This window comes from Stigmatopora nigra, chromosome 16 (genome assembly GCF_051989575.1).
Source record: "Stigmatopora nigra isolate UIUO_SnigA chromosome 16, RoL_Snig_1.1, whole genome shotgun sequence".
NCBI lineage: Eukaryota > Metazoa > Chordata > Actinopteri > Syngnathiformes > Syngnathidae > Stigmatopora > Stigmatopora nigra.
The window spans coordinates 8,772,880-8,795,381 of record NC_135523.1 but is presented as its reverse complement, the minus strand read 5'-3'; the positions used below and the strand labels follow the sequence as shown (position 1 = coordinate 8,795,381).

The 22,502-nt window shown below is 42.2% G+C and overlaps 1 protein-coding gene across 1 annotated transcript in view; it reads right to left on the bottom strand.

Annotated features, from left to right (window-relative positions):
* zfhx4 (zinc finger homeobox 4) overlaps positions 1 to 19,644 on the bottom strand; it is a 71,741-nt gene extending 52,097 nt beyond the window's left edge. The window contains exons 1-4 of the mRNA XM_077735608.1: positions 19,271 to 19,644; positions 938 to 3,458; positions 559 to 771; positions 40 to 331 (exon numbers count right to left, since the gene is read on the bottom strand). Of these exons, the coding sequence (XP_077591734.1) occupies positions 40 to 331; positions 559 to 771; positions 938 to 3,412 (2,980 nt within the window). The 5' untranslated portion in view covers positions 3,413 to 3,458; positions 19,271 to 19,644. The remainder of the gene's footprint in view (positions 1 to 39; positions 332 to 558; positions 772 to 937; positions 3,459 to 19,270) is intronic.
* Positions 19,645 to 22,502: the final 2,858 nt, after the last annotated feature.

The window sequence follows — 22,502 nt, the reverse complement described above, 5'->3', positions numbered from 1 at the left end:
TTAAATCCCTAGTGTGATATGAATTCATGTGCAACTTACCAAGACCAGCTCCAAGAGCACTTGCTGTTGCAGCATCAAGCTGAAAGGGATTGATCATCATCTGGGGGTCAGGGCCGCCTCCAATTGGGTTTTCCAGTTTGACACCTGCCAAGCCAATATTTTGAGCCAGATAATACTGGTAAAGCTCCGCCTCTGCAGGTGCCAGGCCTAAATGAAGACTGTGCTGGATTTGCTTCATGTTCTGTTGCAGAAGCATCATGTTGTGCATGTGTTTCTCACTAGTCATATGGATTCGGAGGTTACGGGCCACATTGGTCTCATAGTCACACACCTGTAGAAAGAAAGTTATTTGATATCTTTAAACATGACCATACCATTTTTGTTTTAAATTCACCTGAGAAAGTGAGAATGTATGTTTAAATATTCTTTGAATTAATCACATTTCACCTACATTTCGTGGAGGAAATGCATAAGTGGGGTGAAAGTACTGTCAAATTGTGGTTGAAATTGTCATGATGGTACTACAATGCTGTTCTGCAGAGTCTACTTTTGTTTTACCTCACATCGCCAAGTCGGCTTCTGTTTGGGCTTTGAAGGCGAGGGTGCTCCACAGCCACCACCAAGGCCTGTGCTAGCTACTGGGTTGGTATGGTTGTGGTTGTACTGTGTCTCACTTCCACCATTCTGGAGTGTTTGGACATTATTCAGATGCTTGTCCGACTGCATATGGATGCTAAGGTTGCCTTTGGTGGTAGTTGAGTAGTTGCATACCTAAAATTAAAAATGTGTAATTAGATATTAATAGATTTATATGTAGGATCTGTTATAAAAAGTGACACAAGTTCCACTTAATGTGGTTGGTGTATATAGATTCACTCCTGTAATTATGTCCTTGTAAGGTACACTATATGTAACAGTGATGTAAAATTGAACAGACCTCACAGCGGAAAGGCTTGTATCCACAGGTGTAGCTTTCCCCCCTGGCTAAACGAGGGTGAGGCTGTCCTGTACGGCAGTAAACACATGATCCTCCAGACTCTGGATGTTTCTCCTTCATGTGAGCATCCAGTGTCTGCTGGTACTTGTAGTGCCAGTTACATTTGGGACACTTGAGCGTCTTGCAGGAGTTCCGTGAATGCATCATAGTCATGTGTCCCCCGAGAGAACGAGAAGATCCCAAGACTGTGTCACACTTTGGGCACTCCACGCCACTTCCCGGTGACCCTTCACCTGGACCTGGGGTACCAGGTGTTCCTGGAGTACCAGGGGTACTGGGATTTCCAGTATTTGGATGAGGAGTTCCAGGACTGTCATCCTCCCTCCGCATCGACATAAATTCAAGGGGATGGGAGGATGGTGACGACACTTCCCGTCCCATTAGAGCTTCAAAGCTTGAGTCATTACTGTTCTCACGCTCTCTGGCAGAAGCCAGTGCAATGGACAAGCGGTTCTTTTCCATTTCTAGCTTTTCACACATAGGCAGGGAGGACGAGGTGGTGGATGAAGGACCTTTGCTGTCACTGTTAAACATTAGCACACTGTTGGAAAGTGGGGAAATACTTTGGTTTAAAAGAGGGAAATCTTTGCTACTGGTGCTATTGGCCCGCTGGCCTTTCAGAACTACACTCATTGCCTGCTCCTCTTCATCCTCTGCCTCAATTTCCTCTCCACCACCATTGGAGTAACTGTCCTCAAACTGCTCTGGACTTTGTTCGCCCAATGCACCGGGCTCCCGCTTGATAGGGGGGTAGTGGCTCAGGTCCGGCCCATTGGGTTGCAAAGTGCACATGTCCCCCATGAGGCCCTTTCTATCAAAGTCAGAGTTCCGGCCATCCAGTTTTCCAACAGTGGGAGCAGCAGCAGAGCTTCCACTGGAGATTCTATGGGCACCTCCGAGGTTTGGGTTGGTCTCGGCCTTTGGCATGGTTTGTGATCTGGGATTTTGGTCATTGGAGGAGCTGCTGGCACTGCCCTTCAAAAAAGCGAAACCTGCCTGAAGGGACTCGACATTTTCCCCACTACTGTGGAAAGCATTCCACAAGCCGCGGAGCCCAGTGTCTGGCCCCAGGAAGTTAGCAGGTGTAGGAAAGTGGGATAGCACAGATACAGGGGTTTTTTTTGGTTCCAGAAAGCTTATAAGAGGTTCTTTGTCCTTGCCGATGCCCTGTATGATAGCAGAAACACGCTTGTTGCTCAGCAGTTTCTGCTCCTGTTCATTCAGGGTCATACGGTGGTCATGGACAGCATGTGTCACGAAGGACCGGCTATAACCAAATGAGAGCTTGCACAAGAAACACATGAGCACTGGCTTTCGCCGCCCATCAGCCACACAGCCCTCAAATTTGGATAAGTCCACATTGTTGGGGACATCTTTGGACACACAGGAGTTTTTGGCTGTACCATCCCCCATCAGATAGTCTTTGTCATGCTTGTGGCGGAGGTCATAAACACGAAAACTGTGCAACACAGGACTAGCTCCAACCCGCCCTCCAGTTGAGGTATTCGATATAGAGAGGGGGTCGGCCGCTGACGATTTACTTCCCAAAGATGATGCGATGTGGAAGGAGTTAATGATCTGAGGATAGAAGGACATGGGTGCAGCAGGCTGCTCCAACCGCTCCCCCCCTTGGCCCACACCACATTGGCCAGTGGTTGCCTGGGCATTGGAGTAGGTTTGGGAGGATAGTAGTCCCCTGAAATGGAGAGGCCCAGGGAGCCCTTCCTCGTCGCCACGCTGCTCTTTGGAGTCCTCCATGATGAAGGCAGAGCCATCCGGCTGGTAGATGATTTCGCCGCACAAGTTCTCTACATCGCTCTCCTCTTCAATCTCGCGGTTTAATTCCCCTCCATCAGCTGAAACCCCCACACAATCGCCATCATCTTCGCTGTCCTCATCTACCATACCCCCGATATCATCAATGTCTTCATGACATCCAGTGGTAGGCAGTCTGGCATTGGGGCAGTGATGCTCCATATATTTTTGTAAACTGGAGAAGGAGCCGGAACATTCGTTGCAAGGGATTTCCTTTGCCGGTGCCACAGGGGATGTGGCTGGGGCAGAACAGTCTGAACCTAAAGCTGCTCCACCTCCTGCTCCTGGTAAAATCCCAGTAACACTCCCTTTGTTACCAGTTGTAAAGCTTTCTCTCCGACTTTGTTGTGTAACAGAGTCAATGGTTGCACTGGCAGAGGTGAGGGTAGCTGTACACCGCAGAGGGCTAACAGTAGCCTCTCCAAGGCCATTCTCCATCTCTCTGGCTACAGGTGCAGTTTGGCTGTTATTGGCATTGTTGCTATTGGCGACACTGGTCTCCATGGCCACAACGGAGTTGTCCTCAGCAGCAACGTGCCTCTGGGCACCATGTTCTTGCTGCCCCAAAGAGACCATAGAAGGGGAATCACAAGTTGCCATGGCGTCCGCTACATAGGGATCTCATCTCATCCAGCCTAGCAGGGACCTGAGTAAGACAGAAAAAGAGAGGAAGACATATAAGTAAAATGATAAATAATCAGAAAAAGTCACACATCTGTTCAAAAGCCCCAAAATAAATTTCATTCAGTCTTTTTTTTCATTTTCTGAACTGCTTTATCATCACTAGGATCAAGGGGGGTGCCAGAGCCTATCAAAGCTGCCTTCTGGATTTGAATCCAGGACACCAGAGCCGTGAGGCCGATATGCTAACCCCTCGTTGCACCGGCCCGCCCATCAACAGATTGATAAAAATAAATATTGCAAACTAAATGATTCCCGTTCAAGTATTCTTATTTTGTGTGTACAACGCCAAGGGTGCCCAAACTTTTATGTTAAAAAATGTATTATGTGATGAATTTATTTAGGATATAGTATCAGCTATTTGCAAGGAGTTTGCAGGTATATTGCATGTTGTAAAGTTGACCTTCACCTCAATCCACCTAGTGCATAGTTCTGCCTTGCTTTTGCTACTCTCTCTCTCTCTCTCTGTCCCACAACAAAGCTACAAAGCAATTAGATTAATCCGTACCAATCCAAGGCAAAACAAAACCAGTGGGAGAGATAGTGAAAGCGTGAGGAACAAAATCAAACGTGTGCATGTAGGTTTGCGAGTGAGTGCATGCGCTATAATCAGGTCTAATCTAACATATCCAAGGGATGATTCCATGGGGACTAGTGATGATTAAAAGAGAGAAATTATGTTTTCATTCTCTGTGTCTCACTTAAGTTCTACCATTTTATACAATATTTGCAGGAACAACAGGAACTGGAAATCAAGAGAAAAAGGGAATAATTTTTAGTTTTTGTTGCTTTGTTTTGAGCCATTGTAAAAAAAGTATACAAATTAATATTAATAATAATAAATATTGACAGTCATTATTATTTCTCTACAAATTCAAGTTGTGTTTCTAAATTACATGATCTAAAAAAATTATCATGTTTACTGGCGCCGACAGGTCTGCTTATCAAACAAAAAAAAACTCACGCATGTTTACATGAAGGTTCCCTTGTAAGTGTGAAAAAAATAGCATAAATAAGCTTTGCCTTGTAAACAAGCCACACGTTAAAACAGGCCCTAAGTATGTGTTACATCACTGGAATGCATGACATTACCAAACTAGGTGAAAAATCTTTTTTGGCGTGGTTGTTGTATTCTGATCAATATTCCTGTATAGAACACACAGGGTTATCCTGGGATCTTAATGATTTTGTGCGGGTATATGGGTTGCCCGAGTGGTTAATGCGTCGTCTCGAGTTCAGGGGTCGGGGGTTCGATCCCAGGTTGGTCCTCACTGTGTGGAGTTTGCATGTTCTCTCCAGGCTTGTGATTTATAGATAACCGACAGTTTTTCTAGTCTTATGTCAATGCAAAAAATATCGTCTTATATTCGGATCAATATGGCATACCGTATCGATTACAATTGGAATTAATGAAAATACATGAACACATTTCACAATGTTCTCTGCATAAACAATACATTTGGTCATGTATTAAAGAGAAAAATGGACACATCAGGATTTACAGCATTTTCACTTCACCACTAATGACTAATAGGGGGAAACCAAAGTACAATATCAGATATCAGACAATTAAGCCCATCCCAAATGTATCTGATTGTTCAGATGTCAAAGTTGTGGCTATATATCCAATCTTAGAGGTCCAGCAGAAGGCCATGCTTTCCCACCATGTGGCCTCTCAGTTCAGCACCAAATCTTCTATCAAAATGTCAGCTGCCATTAACCAAAGACAAAGGCTGAGGTTCCTGTGACAGCCTGTACATCCATCTCCTTCTGACACAGTCATGAATAGGCCAACTCTGGTCTAAATATGCCTGTTTATTTGTTGCCACGCATGATCACAAGGAACAAAAACAAAGGAAGAGAATTATCTTTCTTTGGAATAATTTACAGAAAAGCATTCAATTACAGGGCAAAGTCAAGCTCTTATGCCTTAAAGAGAAAACAGGATTAAATTAGAAATTGGGATGACAAATGTGACTAAATATTTTTGGTATGCATGCGACAATTGTTTGTTGCCTCAGGACAGAAGAACAGACATTAGATACTATGTTTAGAGGCAACGCCCACTTTTCCTTGCTATCTTGGTCTTTGATGTGTTTTTATTGCAAGCATCCAGTAGGACATCATATTACAAAAAAAGATTTATTATGAAAATTATGAAATGGCTCACCAGCCCATGTTTGTTTAAAGTAAATACAACATGCAAAAATTTGGCTAAAGATACAATAATGTCGGATTTAATTAATGTTCCTAAAGAAGCAAATAATTAACTTCAATTGATGAATACTGGGATTTTTGGGTAAAAACAGAAAGCAGGGAAACAAATAACTCTGCTGTGAAAAAAAGACAACTGTGTCACAAATCAGTATGCAAGGGTGACATGCTTTAGTGGTAGAGTTAAAATTTCACAACCCAGAGGTTGTGGGTTTGACCGCCTGACTTTCACCTGTCACGTCCCACCAACCCTCCCTCGGTGTCCTTGCTGGAGTATCCTAGAGCAAGGTAAATAATCCGAAGTTGCGCCTAATGCTGCATCATCACAAGAAAAATGAGGATATACTGTCAAAGCACTTAGAGTGCCATGTACGTGGAAAATCAGTGTAAGATTATTTAAGTTTATTTAAACACCATGGCTTTAATTTACCTTGTGAAAATGTCCAATAGTCAGTCAATTTCTATGGCGGAGAAAAGGGCCAACATTATTGAAGTATTTAGGAGTTAGATAGAAAGCAGAAGATGGTTGAATGGTCAGAGGGGTTCATTATTTTCACCCTGGAGCAAGTATGGAGCACCTATCATTCAATGTGATGACAGGTAAATTGGCCTGGCCTGATGCTCAGGTAACATTATACTGAACTGCCCCAGGTCTACACCTGATAAGCCATTGTTAGTGAAAGACAATACCTGGCTGGTGTCATAGCCCCCACCCCCCTCTCACACACACACACAAATAAGTAGTACATGAAAAATAGTCAGATTCAAAATTAAACTTGCTGACCAGGGGCTATGTTGATAAATTAAGATAGAAAAGTCACGGTTGTGATGGAAAAGGATGACCTAAGGTCAAATTCCATGAGCCTATTTGTCAGCCTAATCTTTACCAAGATGGCAGTCAAAGTTCTGCTTGGTCCAAAAGAGCCATTGTGTTTCCCTTCTGAGCCATGACAAAAAGATTATTGTTAACATAACTGGTATAGCGGGACAAGACAACTTTGACTAGTATAATTTTATCTCAAAACGGGCTGACACAGTGAGTCCAGTCTAAATATGTGTATGAAACTCAGCAATATTTCCAACTGAGCCCAAGCTCAAACATTAAAATAAATAGTCAGACACTGCTGGGTCACAGTCTGCAATTATGGTCCTTGCTAGAGATTTTTTTCAGCATCAAAGGAGAAGCCAATCTACATAGCTAATGCCTCCAATTTTTCCCCTTTCCGTCCTCCAACTCAAAACAGCAGCGGCTGGGGGTAAAAAGGAGGTGGAATGAAGGGGGGTGGAATTTTCTTGTGCTGGCAATCTGGAAACACTCTCCAGTTAATTAAGGTTGATTAGAAATGAACCACACAAACAAAGGGCAGCCTATGCCCCGAATATTATGACATGCGTACATGTATGCGCGCGTGCACGAGGGAGGAGTTGTATGGGGTTAGTTTAGCCACCTCAGAAGCAAAGAAGAAGCTGCCCTCTTTGGACACTCACCCTGATAACCCCCCACACTTGTACCACCCACCCACCACCAGATTAAGGGAAACGCAAAGCCCAAAGAATGTGTGACGACCTCCACTGCCACAGAGGGAAAAAAAACCTTCAGCCCCTGATGCCACAAAAGGCAAGGAGGTAATTAAGTTTGAAAGAATAGAGGCACTACCACAAACAATGCAGCAGTGTCCATGGGGAGGGATTGAAGAGTGTGTGTATGTGTTTGGATGAGAGGGCAGAAAATCCATTAACATTCAGTGGCCGGGTGAGCGAGAGAAAGAGGGCAAAGGGGAAGTAAGGATGGCATTCTATCGCTTTCTCTACTTTTGCTCTGTCTTTTCTCTAATCGCAGCAAGACTCGTCTATGCATCCTTTTTTTATGTCTTCTTTAAGGCATCTCTCACATCTGTTTTGGACTCCCCTCCTTCCATCCCAAATCCTACACCCCTCCCTAGCACAGCATAAGCCCTGCGGTGATCCTGTTTTTGCCCTTTTGATTTTCCTGTGGCGTAAACCTCCTTACTGAAGTCTAGTTTACAAGGATGCATTTCATGTCATGTATACATTGACAGTACCCCCAATAGGACAGGTAGGCTTTTATAATCAGGTTTTAAAAAACATGTGGAGCACTTAGCCAACTTTGTGAGATGATTTTGGGTGTTTTTTTTTTCATTCATTCATTCATCTTCTATACCGCCTATCCTCGAAAGGGTTGCGGGAGTTGCCGGAGCCTAACCCAGCTGTCTAGGGGCGAAAGGCAGACTAAACCCAGTAAGTTGTAGGGCATACAGAGAGACAGGTGGCCACTCGCTCACCCAATCACTGCCACCGAGTGGGAATCAAACGCAGACTGGCCGCACCAAAGCCAGGCAGAAGAACCACTGCACCATCGGGTAGCCGTTTTTTTATTTTTTTTTATATTCTATACTCTCAAATTAGGAGAGGGCATTTGAATACACTTTCTTAATTTCATCAATTACATCTGTTTTTGTTCCTGCTACGAATATCTCCTGTGTAACAGATGCACGTTTTTGTTCAGGCAGCTTACTTAAGATAAACTTTTGTGACATATTTTGGTTAGGATAAAAATTAAGGGCCTAAACATTCATAATTTTTAAGTTGGACCCGAAAAAGACAACCCATCGGAGAGCGTTAAAAGCTAAAAAGATTAGCACCGAGGGGAGAAAATGACAGGGACAAATTACATCCACACATTATTTTCATCGCTATTTTTTCACCACTTCTCCAGCATAGCGGTTTAACTCAATTAGCAAAGAATGTAATTTGATTTGCAAACTCAACATGGAACTTTGCAAAATGCCTCCATTCTCACACGGCACCAATGAGCTATCCGTCTGCTTTCACGTGCTTGCAGCTCAAAAAGAAGTATTCATTGCTCATGCATGTGTGTCAGCCTGAGTGTGAGTGCATAAGCGTTAACAACAGATGGATCATGAGACGCAAGTGTTAATCAGGCAAATAACTGCTGATGTCAACGTGATTACTTAATGTGGAAGGTGAAAAACAAAAATAAAGAACTGAGAAAAACAAAAGTCAGATTTTGCTTCAGCATGTATTGGCACAGACAGCCCGGCGAACGGGTGGTTAGAGCGTCGGCCTTACAGTTCTGGGGTCTGAGGTTCAATCCCAGGTGGGTCCTCCGTGTGTGAAGTTTGCATTCTCTCCCTGGGTTTGCGTGGGTTTTCTCTGAGTACTCCGGTTTCCTCCCATATCCCCAAAACATGCAGGGTAGGCTGGTTGAATACGCTAAATTGCCTCTAGGTATGAGTATGAGCGTGAATGGTTGTTTGTCTCTTTTGGCTGGCCACCAATCCCTGCATGGTGCTCGAAACCAGCTGGGATAGGCTCCAGCGACGCTTGTGAGGATAAAAGGTACAGAAAATGATCGAATGAATGAAGTGGCACATTGACTGTCCACCTATCATTTCAGTCAACAACTAATTGCGACTTTGTTGCGCGATGTCTTTCGTAATCTGCCTGGCTTTGTCTCTGCATCTCACTAGGGACATGGATTAGCGCTAAAACGATGACTGCTTAATCCTTGATTTGCCCGTACTAAATAAATATTAATCTACTATGCTCATCATGCTCTTGTAAGGAAGGTACAACATACACAATATGAAAGAGCTTAGCTGTTACATAAATCATGGCCTTATCTGTTGGATGAGGCTAAAGCATGGCGCAACACACACAATATATATACTCCATGCTGGGATTATTTGCCAAGTGAAATTATTAATCCTGCTAAATACAAGGCTAAAAAAAAATCTCTAAAAATGGTTTCTCTCCGGGTGTGTTGATGCATACATTTACCCATGTGTGTGGAGGGGGGTCAAAAAACAACACATATCACTCATTTGTGTTGATTCAGACCCCTCTTGCAGTCTCACTCAGACTCTCACTAAGTTTATTTAGCGAAAATACTGTTGGGAATATAAAAAAAATGAAAACTACCTTTGCTCCCAACTAACACATACACACACATACACACTTAAATTGACAAGTCCATGGCAGTGCAGCGCAGAAGAGGTTAAGCAAACAGTGTCCACGTCAGTCAAGGATAGCACACACTCACAGAGACACAGAGCACAGTCTCTGACGCAGGCATTTCACATCCACCTGGCAAATATAAAAGGCCGGTTATACTGTATCAACTATCCAGGGTCCCAAATTCCTTGCTTGTTTTGTGCTATCACAAATGCACCACTTGTGAATCAACTTGGGTTTCTAATGATTATTATTAATAGAAAAAATATTTTAGGGAGGGGAGGCATTGGGTTAGAGTATTCTGGTAGAAAATGAGATAAGTAGCAAAGTAGAAGGTAAAATGGGGGTCTAGAAGTATTTTGGTAATCACTTCGAAAAACACTGTCAAAAGGATTTGAAAGACAACAGTCATTATGCCATTTGTGTAGACTTTCATCTTGAAAATCATGTTTCTCAACAATCTGACATTTACAATTGGGGGAATTGCTGCCATTTTCTGCAGATTTTGGAAGTTGTTGATGTTACCTAATTGCAAAATCAAATTTTGCTTTCCTGTTACGAATTTCACATTATGAATGAAATGCTATGTTATGAATCCTCAATTTTCAAATAGTTATTAGGAGAATGCTCTCATTAAATAAAGTTAACATTAGTATTCATCCAATGTTATGGTTCGGACATCTATTTCTGTGGACTTTAATGATCTTCCTATTCCTATATTATAGTTCTTTGCCCAATTCTGAATGAACAAACTGGTGATTTGGTCCCTCGCGCACACCCGCCTCCGAAGGGTTTATTCTGTTTTGTATGAATGCTTCTCAGGTCCAGGAAAATGTATCCCAAACTTTCATAAAAAGACATAAACTCCTTAATGAACTGTCTTTTAAAATCAACATGATTGTTTAGGATTTATACTCTAAAAAGGAAAATAGGTGAAAACTCTCATTATTTTTATATTTCTGGAACTTTTATACGTAGCAAGGAAACCTGGTACGTTATGACAAATAATAGTTTATCAATATGGCCTTCATTTAACCATCAGAGGGAAAAAATAAAACCTAAATCATGAATATCTTGCTAGTTACTTCAGAGCACAGGAGATAGGTGGAGACCACAAAACAACACATACCTTTTGCCTTCAATACTCGTGACAGGTCTAATTTCTGGACCCATGGAATTACTAATTAACTTAAGCTTTGGGTTCTATATTTAATTAGGGAGGTCTACAAATGAACTTTAGACCAAAGCCATTTGCTTTTAAAACAACCCAATGCCCCCTTTTTTTCTGTCTGACAGCTGTTGTTACTTTGCTTCTTCACACACACACACACACACACACACACACACACACACGCGCGCACACACACACACACAAGGAAAGCGGTTATTTTTTAGGGCATCATGGGTGCTTTTTCTGGTTGCCATGAACAGCAGTGAAGAGAATTTCAGAGGGGAGTGAGGTGATGAAGGTTGACGATGGAAAAAGGTTTCATTTGATTTTACTACAAACAAATAACTGTCAGTTGTAATTAGTGTGGTTTTTAGATTAGTGCCTAAATATCCCTTTATCAAATAAACAACATGTCATGCAAAATCCAGGGCAGGACCGCTGAGGGGAGAAAATAAGATGAAATGGACATATTATCATTCACTTCGCGGTAGGAAATGACGTGATTAAGTATAAGTGACAAGAAAAAATACTTCCATATACACGAACCCACTGTGCATTAAATACTTAAAAAGAAACAAGAGATCGAGTAATATCGCCTTTTAAGGAATCAATGTAAACGAAGTAAAAAAAACTTTCCGCATTCTGCCATAGATACAAAATGTTTAATCGGTAAAACTAATATTTGATTTATAAATGGTTACCTGGTAATAGTTAAAACTAGTTCTATAAAACCCCAGGACAATCCATCAGCACTTCCTGACAAATGTTTGGTGTATAGACTGCGAAGCAAAAAAGGCCTGCTTTGCTTTTTTAACAATTCCTGCACAGCCTTCTTCTGTCTGCTCATCCAAACGGGATAAAACAGGACAAAGCTCCCCCTCTCTTATTTAGTCTAGGGGCAGAGAGCTGATTCATCAGCCAAAACCACTGACAAAAACCGCCCCGTTAATACCTACAATTTCATACACAGGAACATTCCTGTCCCGGCTCTGCTCTTCTTCTTTCTCTTTTTTTTTTCCACTGTCACACAAAAAGCTTCATTTTTTTCTCCCTCCCTTTAAAAAGCAAATAATTAAAGATTATTCCATGCCTCGTGCCAAGTGGGAAAAGTTCTGAAAAGGGTTTGAGAAGGATAGTCTTGGCTGGGATTGACCCAGGAGAGATGTGGAGACACATGCCTGTTTTAGATCATTCCATGAAAAAAATAAAATGATATTCAACCATTTTTTTCCATTTAAAAAAGGCACAAAGAGTACTAGCTATGTTTTATATAGAGTTCAATAATAACTTGCAAGGAAAATTTTCTTCTAATTCCTTCTCTCACGTGCTTATTTTTTACCTCAGTGGCGATGTTTTCATGCAGCTCAAGCTAAATTCCTTGGTAAACTCGTCTCATTTTTCATTACACTGTTGTTTAAACCCACCGGTCATACATAATTAATTAGCCACTTATTCCCTGACGAGCTCTCAGTATTTGTGTGCAATTGCCTGCAGGAATAGCAAATGCCAATCATCAGGGAGGCCACTTCCATTAACACTAGTATACATACAGTGTGACATGTAGGGGGATAACTGATTTCACACAGACGACATAAAATGTGTGATTTTTTTTATTAATTGGAAGCACAACGCCATCTTCTCAACACTAATGTGCAAATGTCCTGTGACTGCGCTCGTCAAACTGTGTCTTTGTCTTTGGCAAACAAGTAGAAGAACGTATCGTTTGTCATGAGACATCTTGTGCTATTGTGGCATCGAAACTTCTGCATACTTAGTCATTCATTCAGCAGGTTTTCTTTCCCATTCTAATTTAGGGCATCTCTCTGGGATCTGTTAGCTTGACCTTTAACCAACAGCTGGAGGTTCTGCATTAACTTTGCTTTTAAAAGTCTTCTCCTGTCCTGAGAAAAACAAAGAAACGCAGTGCAGCAGATGTGCAGGACTAAAGAACAAAAAATTATAAACGTAGATGAGTACTTGCGATTAACAGCGGCTACCAATGTGACATGTCATGGCTGTTAACAAGAGGAAAAACATGCAAAAGAGGGAGTGAATGATGACAAAGGACATGCAAACGACACGCAAATAGCCAATATAGCTTAATAAAAGCAGAAGCCTATTTTTCCCTTACAGAAGTCTATATTGTTTGACCTAAAACTGACAAAGTTGCTCCATGAAATCTCCCTACTTCCACATTGAAAAACAAAAAAAATCACCATATAATTCTGCATTAAACAGCCAGGGCTATAGCTAATAACCTGGAGTAGATGCTGAGCAGGCAGGAGAGCCTGAGAAAAAGGACAGAGAACATAGGAGAAAAAAATGAGAGGAGGAGGGAAAAATCCCCTCTTTCTGTTTTCCCTGAAGAGATTGATGAAGGCCCAGTGAGATGAGAGAGAGAGGGGGTAACACAATCCCGACTGGCGTGAGACCAACAGCAACAAAAACATTTAGATAACCGGGCTCAATAATGTATGATTTCAATGAGGACAAAAATTACATTTCCTACAGATAACATGCCCCCTTTCCAAAACACAGCCTTGAAAAGGAGCCCTGGAACCGTCTAAACAGTGTTGCACGGGCGTATTTTGCTAGCAGCACACCGTTGTCTTAACTGCATTAGTATCCTTTTACTCCAAGACATTGCTGTAATTTAGGTTATGTCCACACTTGAGAATTGTTATTCCTTGCACACCCATAAAAGCGCATCTTATTTTTGTTTTTGGGGCAGGACACAGGTCATACTATGGATAATCAGAAGGCATTGGAAGCAACAATTCAAAATTTAGGGAAACTGAAACTTTGGAAATAAAGAGGAATTACTTACATACTATTAAAATTAAATAATTTTTCATGTTTGTGTTTTTTTTTAATTAGAAACATTCCAAATGAAAACAAGCCACATGTTTGGAGTACCATGAAGTGAAGATATCAAATACATTTCCTAATTATGAAGTTCAAGTGATAGCTCTTTTCCATCAGGTCTGTATTTTCTGAGTAACCATAGCACTAACTGTGGCATGAATTGAACGGTCAGCCATGTATGTGCATGACACACAACAAGCGCCCACTCCACCTAAACACTCAGGATCCACAGCCTACTTGATTCTGGCAAGTGGTACAGGTCACATTTAGAATGTGATCGCCTGTTCAGCCAGCGCACACTTCCTTTTACGCCATATTCTGTCAAGTTGCTTATGAGGGGGAAGAAGCAAGAAAAAGAGTAGATGCACCACAGAGAAAGCGAGTGGGAGTTTTTGTCCTCTTCCACTCAGCTCCAGCGAGTGTTTCCTACTCTGGTCTGGCTACCATTTGCATATGAAAGACTAGGGAAGGCGTGCAAAAGGTCAAAGAAAGAGGATCCTGTCCAATAACTGACAACAAAAACAGGCCACATCGGCTTTTGTGGGGTTGCATGTTCTCCACCATATTACCCCCCTTCTGCGGGATTATTTCCATACAGCAGACATGTTGGCTGACGATGACAGTTGACCATAAATTAGTCACAGAAGTCGAGTCGGGTCGCATAAAAGTCATGGTGGCAATTTGAAGCTGTGTCACCCGCTCCACCACCCCCTTGTAGCACAAGTGCTCACACACCTGGTATTCATATAAAACACACCTGCTTCTCTCGTCCACCGTATCAAGACAATACCCCAACAAAACCATACCCTAAAAGTAGGAACGGGGGAATCGATTCTGGAAAATTGCAGTCATTTAAATGCTACCTGAGCCAATACATAATTGTCCGGGATGTTTTACTGAAGGGTGAATAACATATTGCCTTACGTACATGACAGTCGGCGTCTACTGGCATCTGAAACGGACCAGAAAACACCAGTGTGGCGTTTCCGTGCTGCAGGGGCTTGATCGCCGACACCGTCCGGGAGACAGCAGGACTGAGGCAAGGGTGGGTGGAGGGGGTCTAGAGCATTTCATCTCCCTTTCATCTCTGTCACCCAGTCAAGCATTCAATGCCCTATTCAGCGCCCGGCCAGCATTATGCAAAATAATGCTAATCCCCTTTCCCGTGCTTTCACACTTGTATAAACTGCCGATCCTGCCTCTGAAAGGCAATTATATCAGTTTACGTTGCTGTCAAAAAACAGGATTAGCATGCAACTACTAGTAGCAGCAGGCAGGCACCCACTTAGCCACCTTTGGCTACTATGTTTTTCAACAGAAACTAGTAGTATGTCCCTAAAAACAACATGTCACAATAACATAGTTGGACAAGTTATAAAAGACAGGAACTCATCTGGTGTTTTAATGCCTGTTTGTTTGACTACTCAGAATCCCAGTCATGTCCCATTATCAAAAACAAACTCCTTGCTGTCCCCATGCCAGTCTGAGCAGACATAACACATGCGACACACCACTGAACCACTGTCGTCCAACCAAAGCCCCCGCCTCGAAACCCACCCGCCACACATTGACGCCACATGCAAATCCAACGAGACGAGTAAACTTGGTTGGGGATTTTTTTAATATGCAAATATGCATACAAGAGAAGCGTGTGTGAAAATAGAAGCAGCTTTAATCTGGACAGTTGGGCTTCTCGCACTTTAACCTTTTCATGTTTTGGTGTGTTAGGTGGGGGGTGACATCCATCCTGACTGGCAGCAGATCATGGGGACATTAGTCAGCACAATTAAGCAGGTTGTCATGGCGACTAATGAAATTTGGCAAAGCCAGAGATTTACATAAGTGAGCTGGTTATGGCCTAGCCATTATTCTTTCTCCCTGCCGTGGCACTACAATAGAACCACTTGTATCCCAGCCCACATACCCATCGGCACTACAAGCCCTCCACAAGCCCTCCACAAGCCCTCCACAAGCCTGACAATTTGCATATGTTAATATAATTAAGTGCTAATTACACTAAAACTGGCATATTCACAAGCACCCTCCCTAGGAGCTACGGAGAGGCTTGATCTTATTCCAAGTCTTTAACCCTCCTCAGTGATAGGGAGAAAGCGTGTGTGTGTGTGTTCGCTTGGTGGTGCCCCAGGCCTGACACAGGAAACCCCACACACACACACACACACATACACACACACAAAACCACCACTACCAGCCCTCCCCTCCTTGAGATACAACGCTGAGCTGCAGCACACTTCTGAGCTTCCTTTGCCCCCTTACATCAAGGAAATGTAACACTTGCAGCAGAAGACCACAAGTCTGATAGAACCCAGATGAGATTGTCCGTTATCATTACAATTAACCTAAAATATTCCATTTCTATTTACTTACGTTAGAAAAATGTGGAGGAGACAGTCCATTAACGAAAATGGATGGAAGCGTGCGAGCTCGGCGTTTTGAAGGAGGACAAGGCAGTTGTCCCTTTCACATTGTAATGACCATGAATCGAAAGGAAGCCAAGCGGTCGTGCTACAATTAGAGGTCCTTTGTCCCTCTTCCTCTGTCGCTTTCTCCCTCTCTCCTCACTTGTTTTTTCTCTCCCCATCAAGCGTGTGTTAAAATAGCCTGAATAAAAAGCAAGAAAATATTTTGGGGGGCTTTCCTCCCCTTGAAATGTCCTGGACACATGCATGAACGCAGCAGATGGTACAGGAAGGAGGATTAAATACAACACACACCTATAGGCACACACGGGCCTTAATGAACGTCTATAGGGAGTTGAAAGACTCATTTAGTTGACTCAATGAGATGCAGCATTATGACTATTGTAATAATATGCCCCTCTATTCACTAATCACCACTGCGGTCATTGTATGGCACACATACACCAGATGTTGTCTGATCTTGACACGTGATTCTATGCAAATATATTAGAGGATGAGCAATAGGGTGGAGAAAAAGCAGTCAGGCCTTCGTGTAGTAAACTACAATGTTTGCTCAGCCATGACAGTTTGGATGTAGCACCATAGGAGAAGGGGGATGTGTGTGGGCGTGGGTAGGGGGGTCCCTTTCACTAATACCTGCTACTTGGATTACACAGCATTTTATGTATTCAACTGGACTCATATTTTCCCTTTCTGCCTTTTTAGGCAAATTGGGTGTCTTTACAGTGTAAAGCAGCGATATAGCCCTCCTTACTGAAGGCCTATGGGGATTCAGTCAGATGAACATTAAAATGCAGCGATAGTCTTGTTGCAAAGCTCCTCAGTCTCTCTCTCTCTCTCCCTCTCGTTCACTCTCTGTCGCTCTCCCAGCAGCAGCAGCAAAGGCTTCTAAATCATCCAGCCTCCTCTATTAGACGGGAGACTTATTGAGGTAGAAACCATAAAAAATGAAGAAGGGAAATTTAATCCCTGAAATATTGATTTGCACATTAATATCAGATAGGCAGAGGGCAATCTAGCTGGGTGGAAATGACACATTGTCGACCCCTAGGAGAGGTTCGAGCCAATCTTCTTGCTGCATGTGTCTCGGGCCCAGGAGTTATAGGACAGCCCCCCCTCCCTCCTATTTCTCTCGCTCTCCTCCATCTCCCATCATCTCCTCCTCCCTATAACCCTCGCATCCCCCTCCACCCCTCCGCCCTGGCGTGTGCACCCTTAATGAAGGCTGCAATACTGCAAATGCATTAGCTTTTAATAATCAAGAGACATTTTCAAGCCAACAGCTATTGTCCTCAGACCATCTCTCACACAATGTTTTTATTCTACTCGCTGCTCATAGCTTCTTTCCACTGCTATGGATAAAATGAATACAGTGAGCTGCTTAACTAACACGCAGAGATACACGCTCCGTCCTTTGATAGAGCTAAGACATCATGTAAAGGGAAAAACAAAAACAAGAGACTCGGTTGTTCAAACAATCCTTAAAAAAAGGAACTAATTTGCAAGCCAAGAAAATAAGAGTGAGACAATAGAATCATTAACTGATGAAATTCAATGTAATTAGAGAGTCATTTTATCGCACGCATTGTGATTTTCATTCACCTAAATGGGCCTTTTGGGAGTAATGATGGAATTAAAATATATATTTTTAAAGGATTTCCCTAATCAAAAGTGTCTTTGAAACATACAAATGTATTTGATTGAGGTTATAATTAAAATGAAAGAAACAATGATTTATTCTTTAAGAATTTGTATAAATACATAAAAATAAAATAATAACCATTTTATTATAGCAATGGCAATTACAGCTATTAAATTGTCCTCTACTGTATTAATTCCAAAGAAATAGAAATACAAAACTATTAATAGTGAAATAACACAATATGATTGGATTTTGGGAAAGAAGAAATCCAAAATATGAAGTCAAATAAAGGATTGACCGCATATCTAAAAAAATATTTATAACATACTGAATAGATTATAGTTTAAACGGTTTCCCTGCACTACAGGATACACTTTCAATGCACACACACACACACACACACACACACACAAAAGCATAGGTTTATAAACTAGGTCTGGAGACAGAATGGCCCCTTGGCCCTGATGTTTTTTTTCCCCTGTGCGATCGATGACCTCTACGCAATCCCATGACCTGTCACTTGTGCCCCACTCAGAGACGTCCTTTTACGAAATAAAATAGCACAAAAAACAGACAAACGAAACACGTAATACGTTAAAAAAAATGAAGCATAAACCGACAGATCAAGGGAAAATTCTTTAATTAGCAGGTAAAGACATTTTGTCATAAAATCTAATATTCAATTCCGAATAAATGCGAATGATTAACGTGCGGTGAAATGTTTTTTTTTTTTTTAATTTAATTGGCTATTTAGAATAAAGGCGATGGTTAGCGTTTGGTTCATCCAGGACTCCCTCACACTGACACCGGGGGCTGAGTACTATCATCCCCGGGGCTCCGCATGCAATCAGCGGTCGGACCGTCGCTTCTCCCCCCCCTGGCAGAACCAAGCGGATAGCACCTTACAATAATGGAAGTGTGATGACTTTTTTAGATCACTTTAAGCATTAGAGATGAACATAAACGTCTACACTTCATTTAAAAATCGACATTTCCACCCTAATTTATGTTAAAAGGCTACATTTCTTCGCGCGGCTGACATCGGAAGGTGCTTCCTTCCTCTGGACAGAATCTCCGAGTAGTGTCCAGAAAAAAGGGTCAAAAACGCAAGAAAAAAAGGGATTCACATCCGTAAAAACCGCAGAATGTTTCGAAACGAGGGTAGTTGTTAGTATTCGCCCGGCTTTATGGTCCTCAAAAACTCGGATTAACTGTCAAGCGGACGGCGGTGGTCCCGGAGCCGCGCGTAAGCGCTCTTGTACGGACAACGCCGGCGCCCACATCCGCCCTCCAGTGTGGACTGGTTAAAAAAATCAGACACCTGCTCTCCAAACTGAGCCGATGTCAGTGAACCAGCAGCCAGATAGATAATCGATAGGCGAGCGAGTCGTAGATGGAGCGCACACACCGTGCCAACTACTCAATAAAAGTTAAAGGAGCGAACTTACTTTCTTCCCCCTCCAAAGCCGCCACCTCCGTTCCTCTTCGCTCGTGTTCGTACCAAAAACAGTCACATCCAGCTCACGAAGACAATTACGAAAAACAGGTGAAATTGAAATAATCCTCCCACTTTAAGGTTGGGGGGTGGGAAAAAAAGGGGAGAGGGGGCAAAAATCACAAACGTGAAGTGGTCTCACAGTCCCTTATTTTGGTTCCGGGGGCGGTGAGACGACGTGTCGACGGGGTTGCGAACGCAGTCTCTTCCCGTGGACGGAGGCTCAACCAAGCGCCAAGGTTGAAAAGGAAATGAAAATCCGATATGCCTTTATTCTGCTAATTATTATCGTTTTAGCGCTGTTTTTAAAAAAATGGCTGATTAAGTTGAGTGCGCATGTCTTTGTGTGTCCATTTCCCGATATGCACTCTGGGATTGGGTCGAGAGACAGAGAGGGGGGGCGAGAGAGAGAGAGCGAGAGAGAGAGAGAGAAAGGGAGAGAGAGGAGAGAGAGAAGAGAGAGGAGAGAGAGAGAGAGAGAGGAGAGAGAGAGAGAGAGAGAGAGAGAGAGAGAGAGAGAGAGAGAGAGAGAGAGAGAGAGAGAGAGAGAGAGAGAGAGAGAGAGAGAGAGAGAGAGAGAGAGAGAGAGAGAGGCAAAAGAGGCGGAGAGAGGAAAAATAAGTGTAATTAGTGAGTTGATCAACAGTCGCCACATCGCAAATAAGAGGACCACGAAAGGTCCTCTGTGTAAAAAAAAACGGAATGGGATATCGATTTTAAAGCAAAAAAAGAAGAATAAATACTATTTATGAAGATAAATGCAAAATATAACATATGCGCCGTCAGAACAATGGAAGAAATAAACAGGATGGACAAGCAATGCGGATTATTTGGTTTTTCCTCAATAAAAAAGGCAGAATATTTATTAAAAAATACAAAAACGCGGTATATTATAAGGTATGTTATAAGTAGATACTGTATTTTTTTTTAGATATGAATAAAAGGAGAACGACGCAGTAAGATCCAGACCAAAATGCGCACTTATGTATAAAGGGTTGAGTGTGTGTGTGTGTGTGTGTGTGTGTGTGATCTGTAATAAAGTGTATTGTACATGTGTTGGCCCTTTAGGAGAATCAAGGGGCCCATGTGGGTTCACAAGATCCAAAAAAATACTGTACAAGTTCAAGCCCCCACCCCCTCCAACGCCCCCCTATTCAGAGACGCACCACAAAGTACCCCTATTGAGCGTTTCAATGCAAACAGTTAACTGTGTGTTTCCTCAATGGCGGCTTATAGGCGAGAGTAAGACTTTCTCCATAGAAGAGGAAAATCAAGAGATCTGCTTCGCTTTGGTGGGGGGGAAAAATCGAAGCTGGGGGGTGAAGTCAACCGGGGCTGTGATGATAAGGCTGCCTGCTACTGGCAAGTGAACTAGTAAGACTTGCTCCACTTTGCAGCCATGCACGGACCGAACCGGATCTTTGAGTAGTCATAGGACCCCAGGCTTGGTTATTCTGGCTTGAGACAAGTCTTTTGACACCAAAAGAGAGAAAGGGAGGGAATGGGGGAGGGAGGGGGGTTTCGAGGCTGTCACTTTCTCAGCGGATCCGAGGCAACTGCTGCAGCTGCCTCCCTGTCCTCCAGGGGGGTTCGTAGCCTGCAAAAGCCCGGCGATGATGTGCTCACAGGCGGCCCGACTACAGTGGAAATGCTCGTATGATGGATGTCCAAGTATAGTGCACCGACGATTTGCTTGTCAAGCTTGGACCTACAGTATATTCTTCAGTGCATAAGTTTAAACACCGAAGCGGATGATTACGGTATAGTCATAAAACATCGATTTCTCTTTTAATATTAGGACGCATATTTTCGGGGAAAACGGTATATTGATTTTCCTTACAACCTTACTGACATTTCTTCGTTCTTTTTTTTTAGATTTATCTTAATTCAGTAAAAGGGGGATGGTGAAATATGTTTAAATAAATGATATTGGATAATGTATATGTTTAATTTCTTTAACTGCGTGTCCTGATCTCTTTGTCAGTATGTGATTCTCTTCTTTATATGGACTGCTTTAAAATAGGCTGCCTATTTCCAAAATTAATTTCTAACAGTATCCTCGATCCATAATTCATAATTTATCTGAAAGCGCAACGGCTCTTATTAAATATGAGTGCACTTTAAATTTTTAAATCAACCCACGTTGTAAGACTCGTAAAACTATATATTGTCGGTAAATTGTTACAAAGCCCCCGAAGGCGTTTGGTTTTATTTTGTACCTTTTCTATTAAAATGTTCATTAACATTAAGATGAACTCATCTATATTGTCAACACTCCCCGCCAAAACAAATACTTTGCTGTCTATTAGCGAGATAAAATAAAATCAAGCGTATTTTTTCCTATTATGCTTATATAAATCATAAATATGTCATGCTGTGTATTACTTTACATAAGTGTGTTTTGACTGCCCGATAGGATGACACACGGCTGATTTGTGGTACACAAGAATCCGACTAAAAACACGTAAAAGAGGGGAAAAAAGCCCACAGCTGTGACCCACAAGCTGCCAAATGCAGTGACCCACTGCCCATGTCTTTCAGTTTCACACAATCATACAAATGTGCGCACAAAGCAGCAACACGATCAAAGTATTTAAAAATAAAGTGCCAATCGATAATCAATATCGATGTTAATATGCTATCGAAAACCAAAAGACCAAATATCCATCAAAAAATCGATATATACAAATAATCTAAATTAAACTACTCATCAAAGTGGATGACCAGTTTGCATCCCAACAAACTGCAAACAAAATAAAAAATAGAAAGAAAAGAAAAATCACCGTTGAATTGGAACAATGTTAGTCTTCAAAAGTCTCCCTTTCGCCCACAATCAACAACACAATGTACATGATCTTTAAAAAAGAATGAAATCCTAAGAAATTAGGCAAAAAAAAGTACTTTTCCCTCAACATTCACTATATACGCTCCCACCACACATTCATCCTCAAGAACCACACCGTGCGATATACATAAAATATACAATCTTATTAAAAAGAAGAAAAAAAAGCCAACAAAAGACTAAATAATTTCTTACCTCGCTTTAAAAGCACCCATCAAACACGACCACAACACCTTAAATTGGGGGGTTCAAATGGAAGGGGGAAAAGTGTAGATTCTTGGTACCTTTGGTATAAAGCATTCCGTTTGGCCGTCTTTCTCTTACTCAGTAGCGATCCGATAAT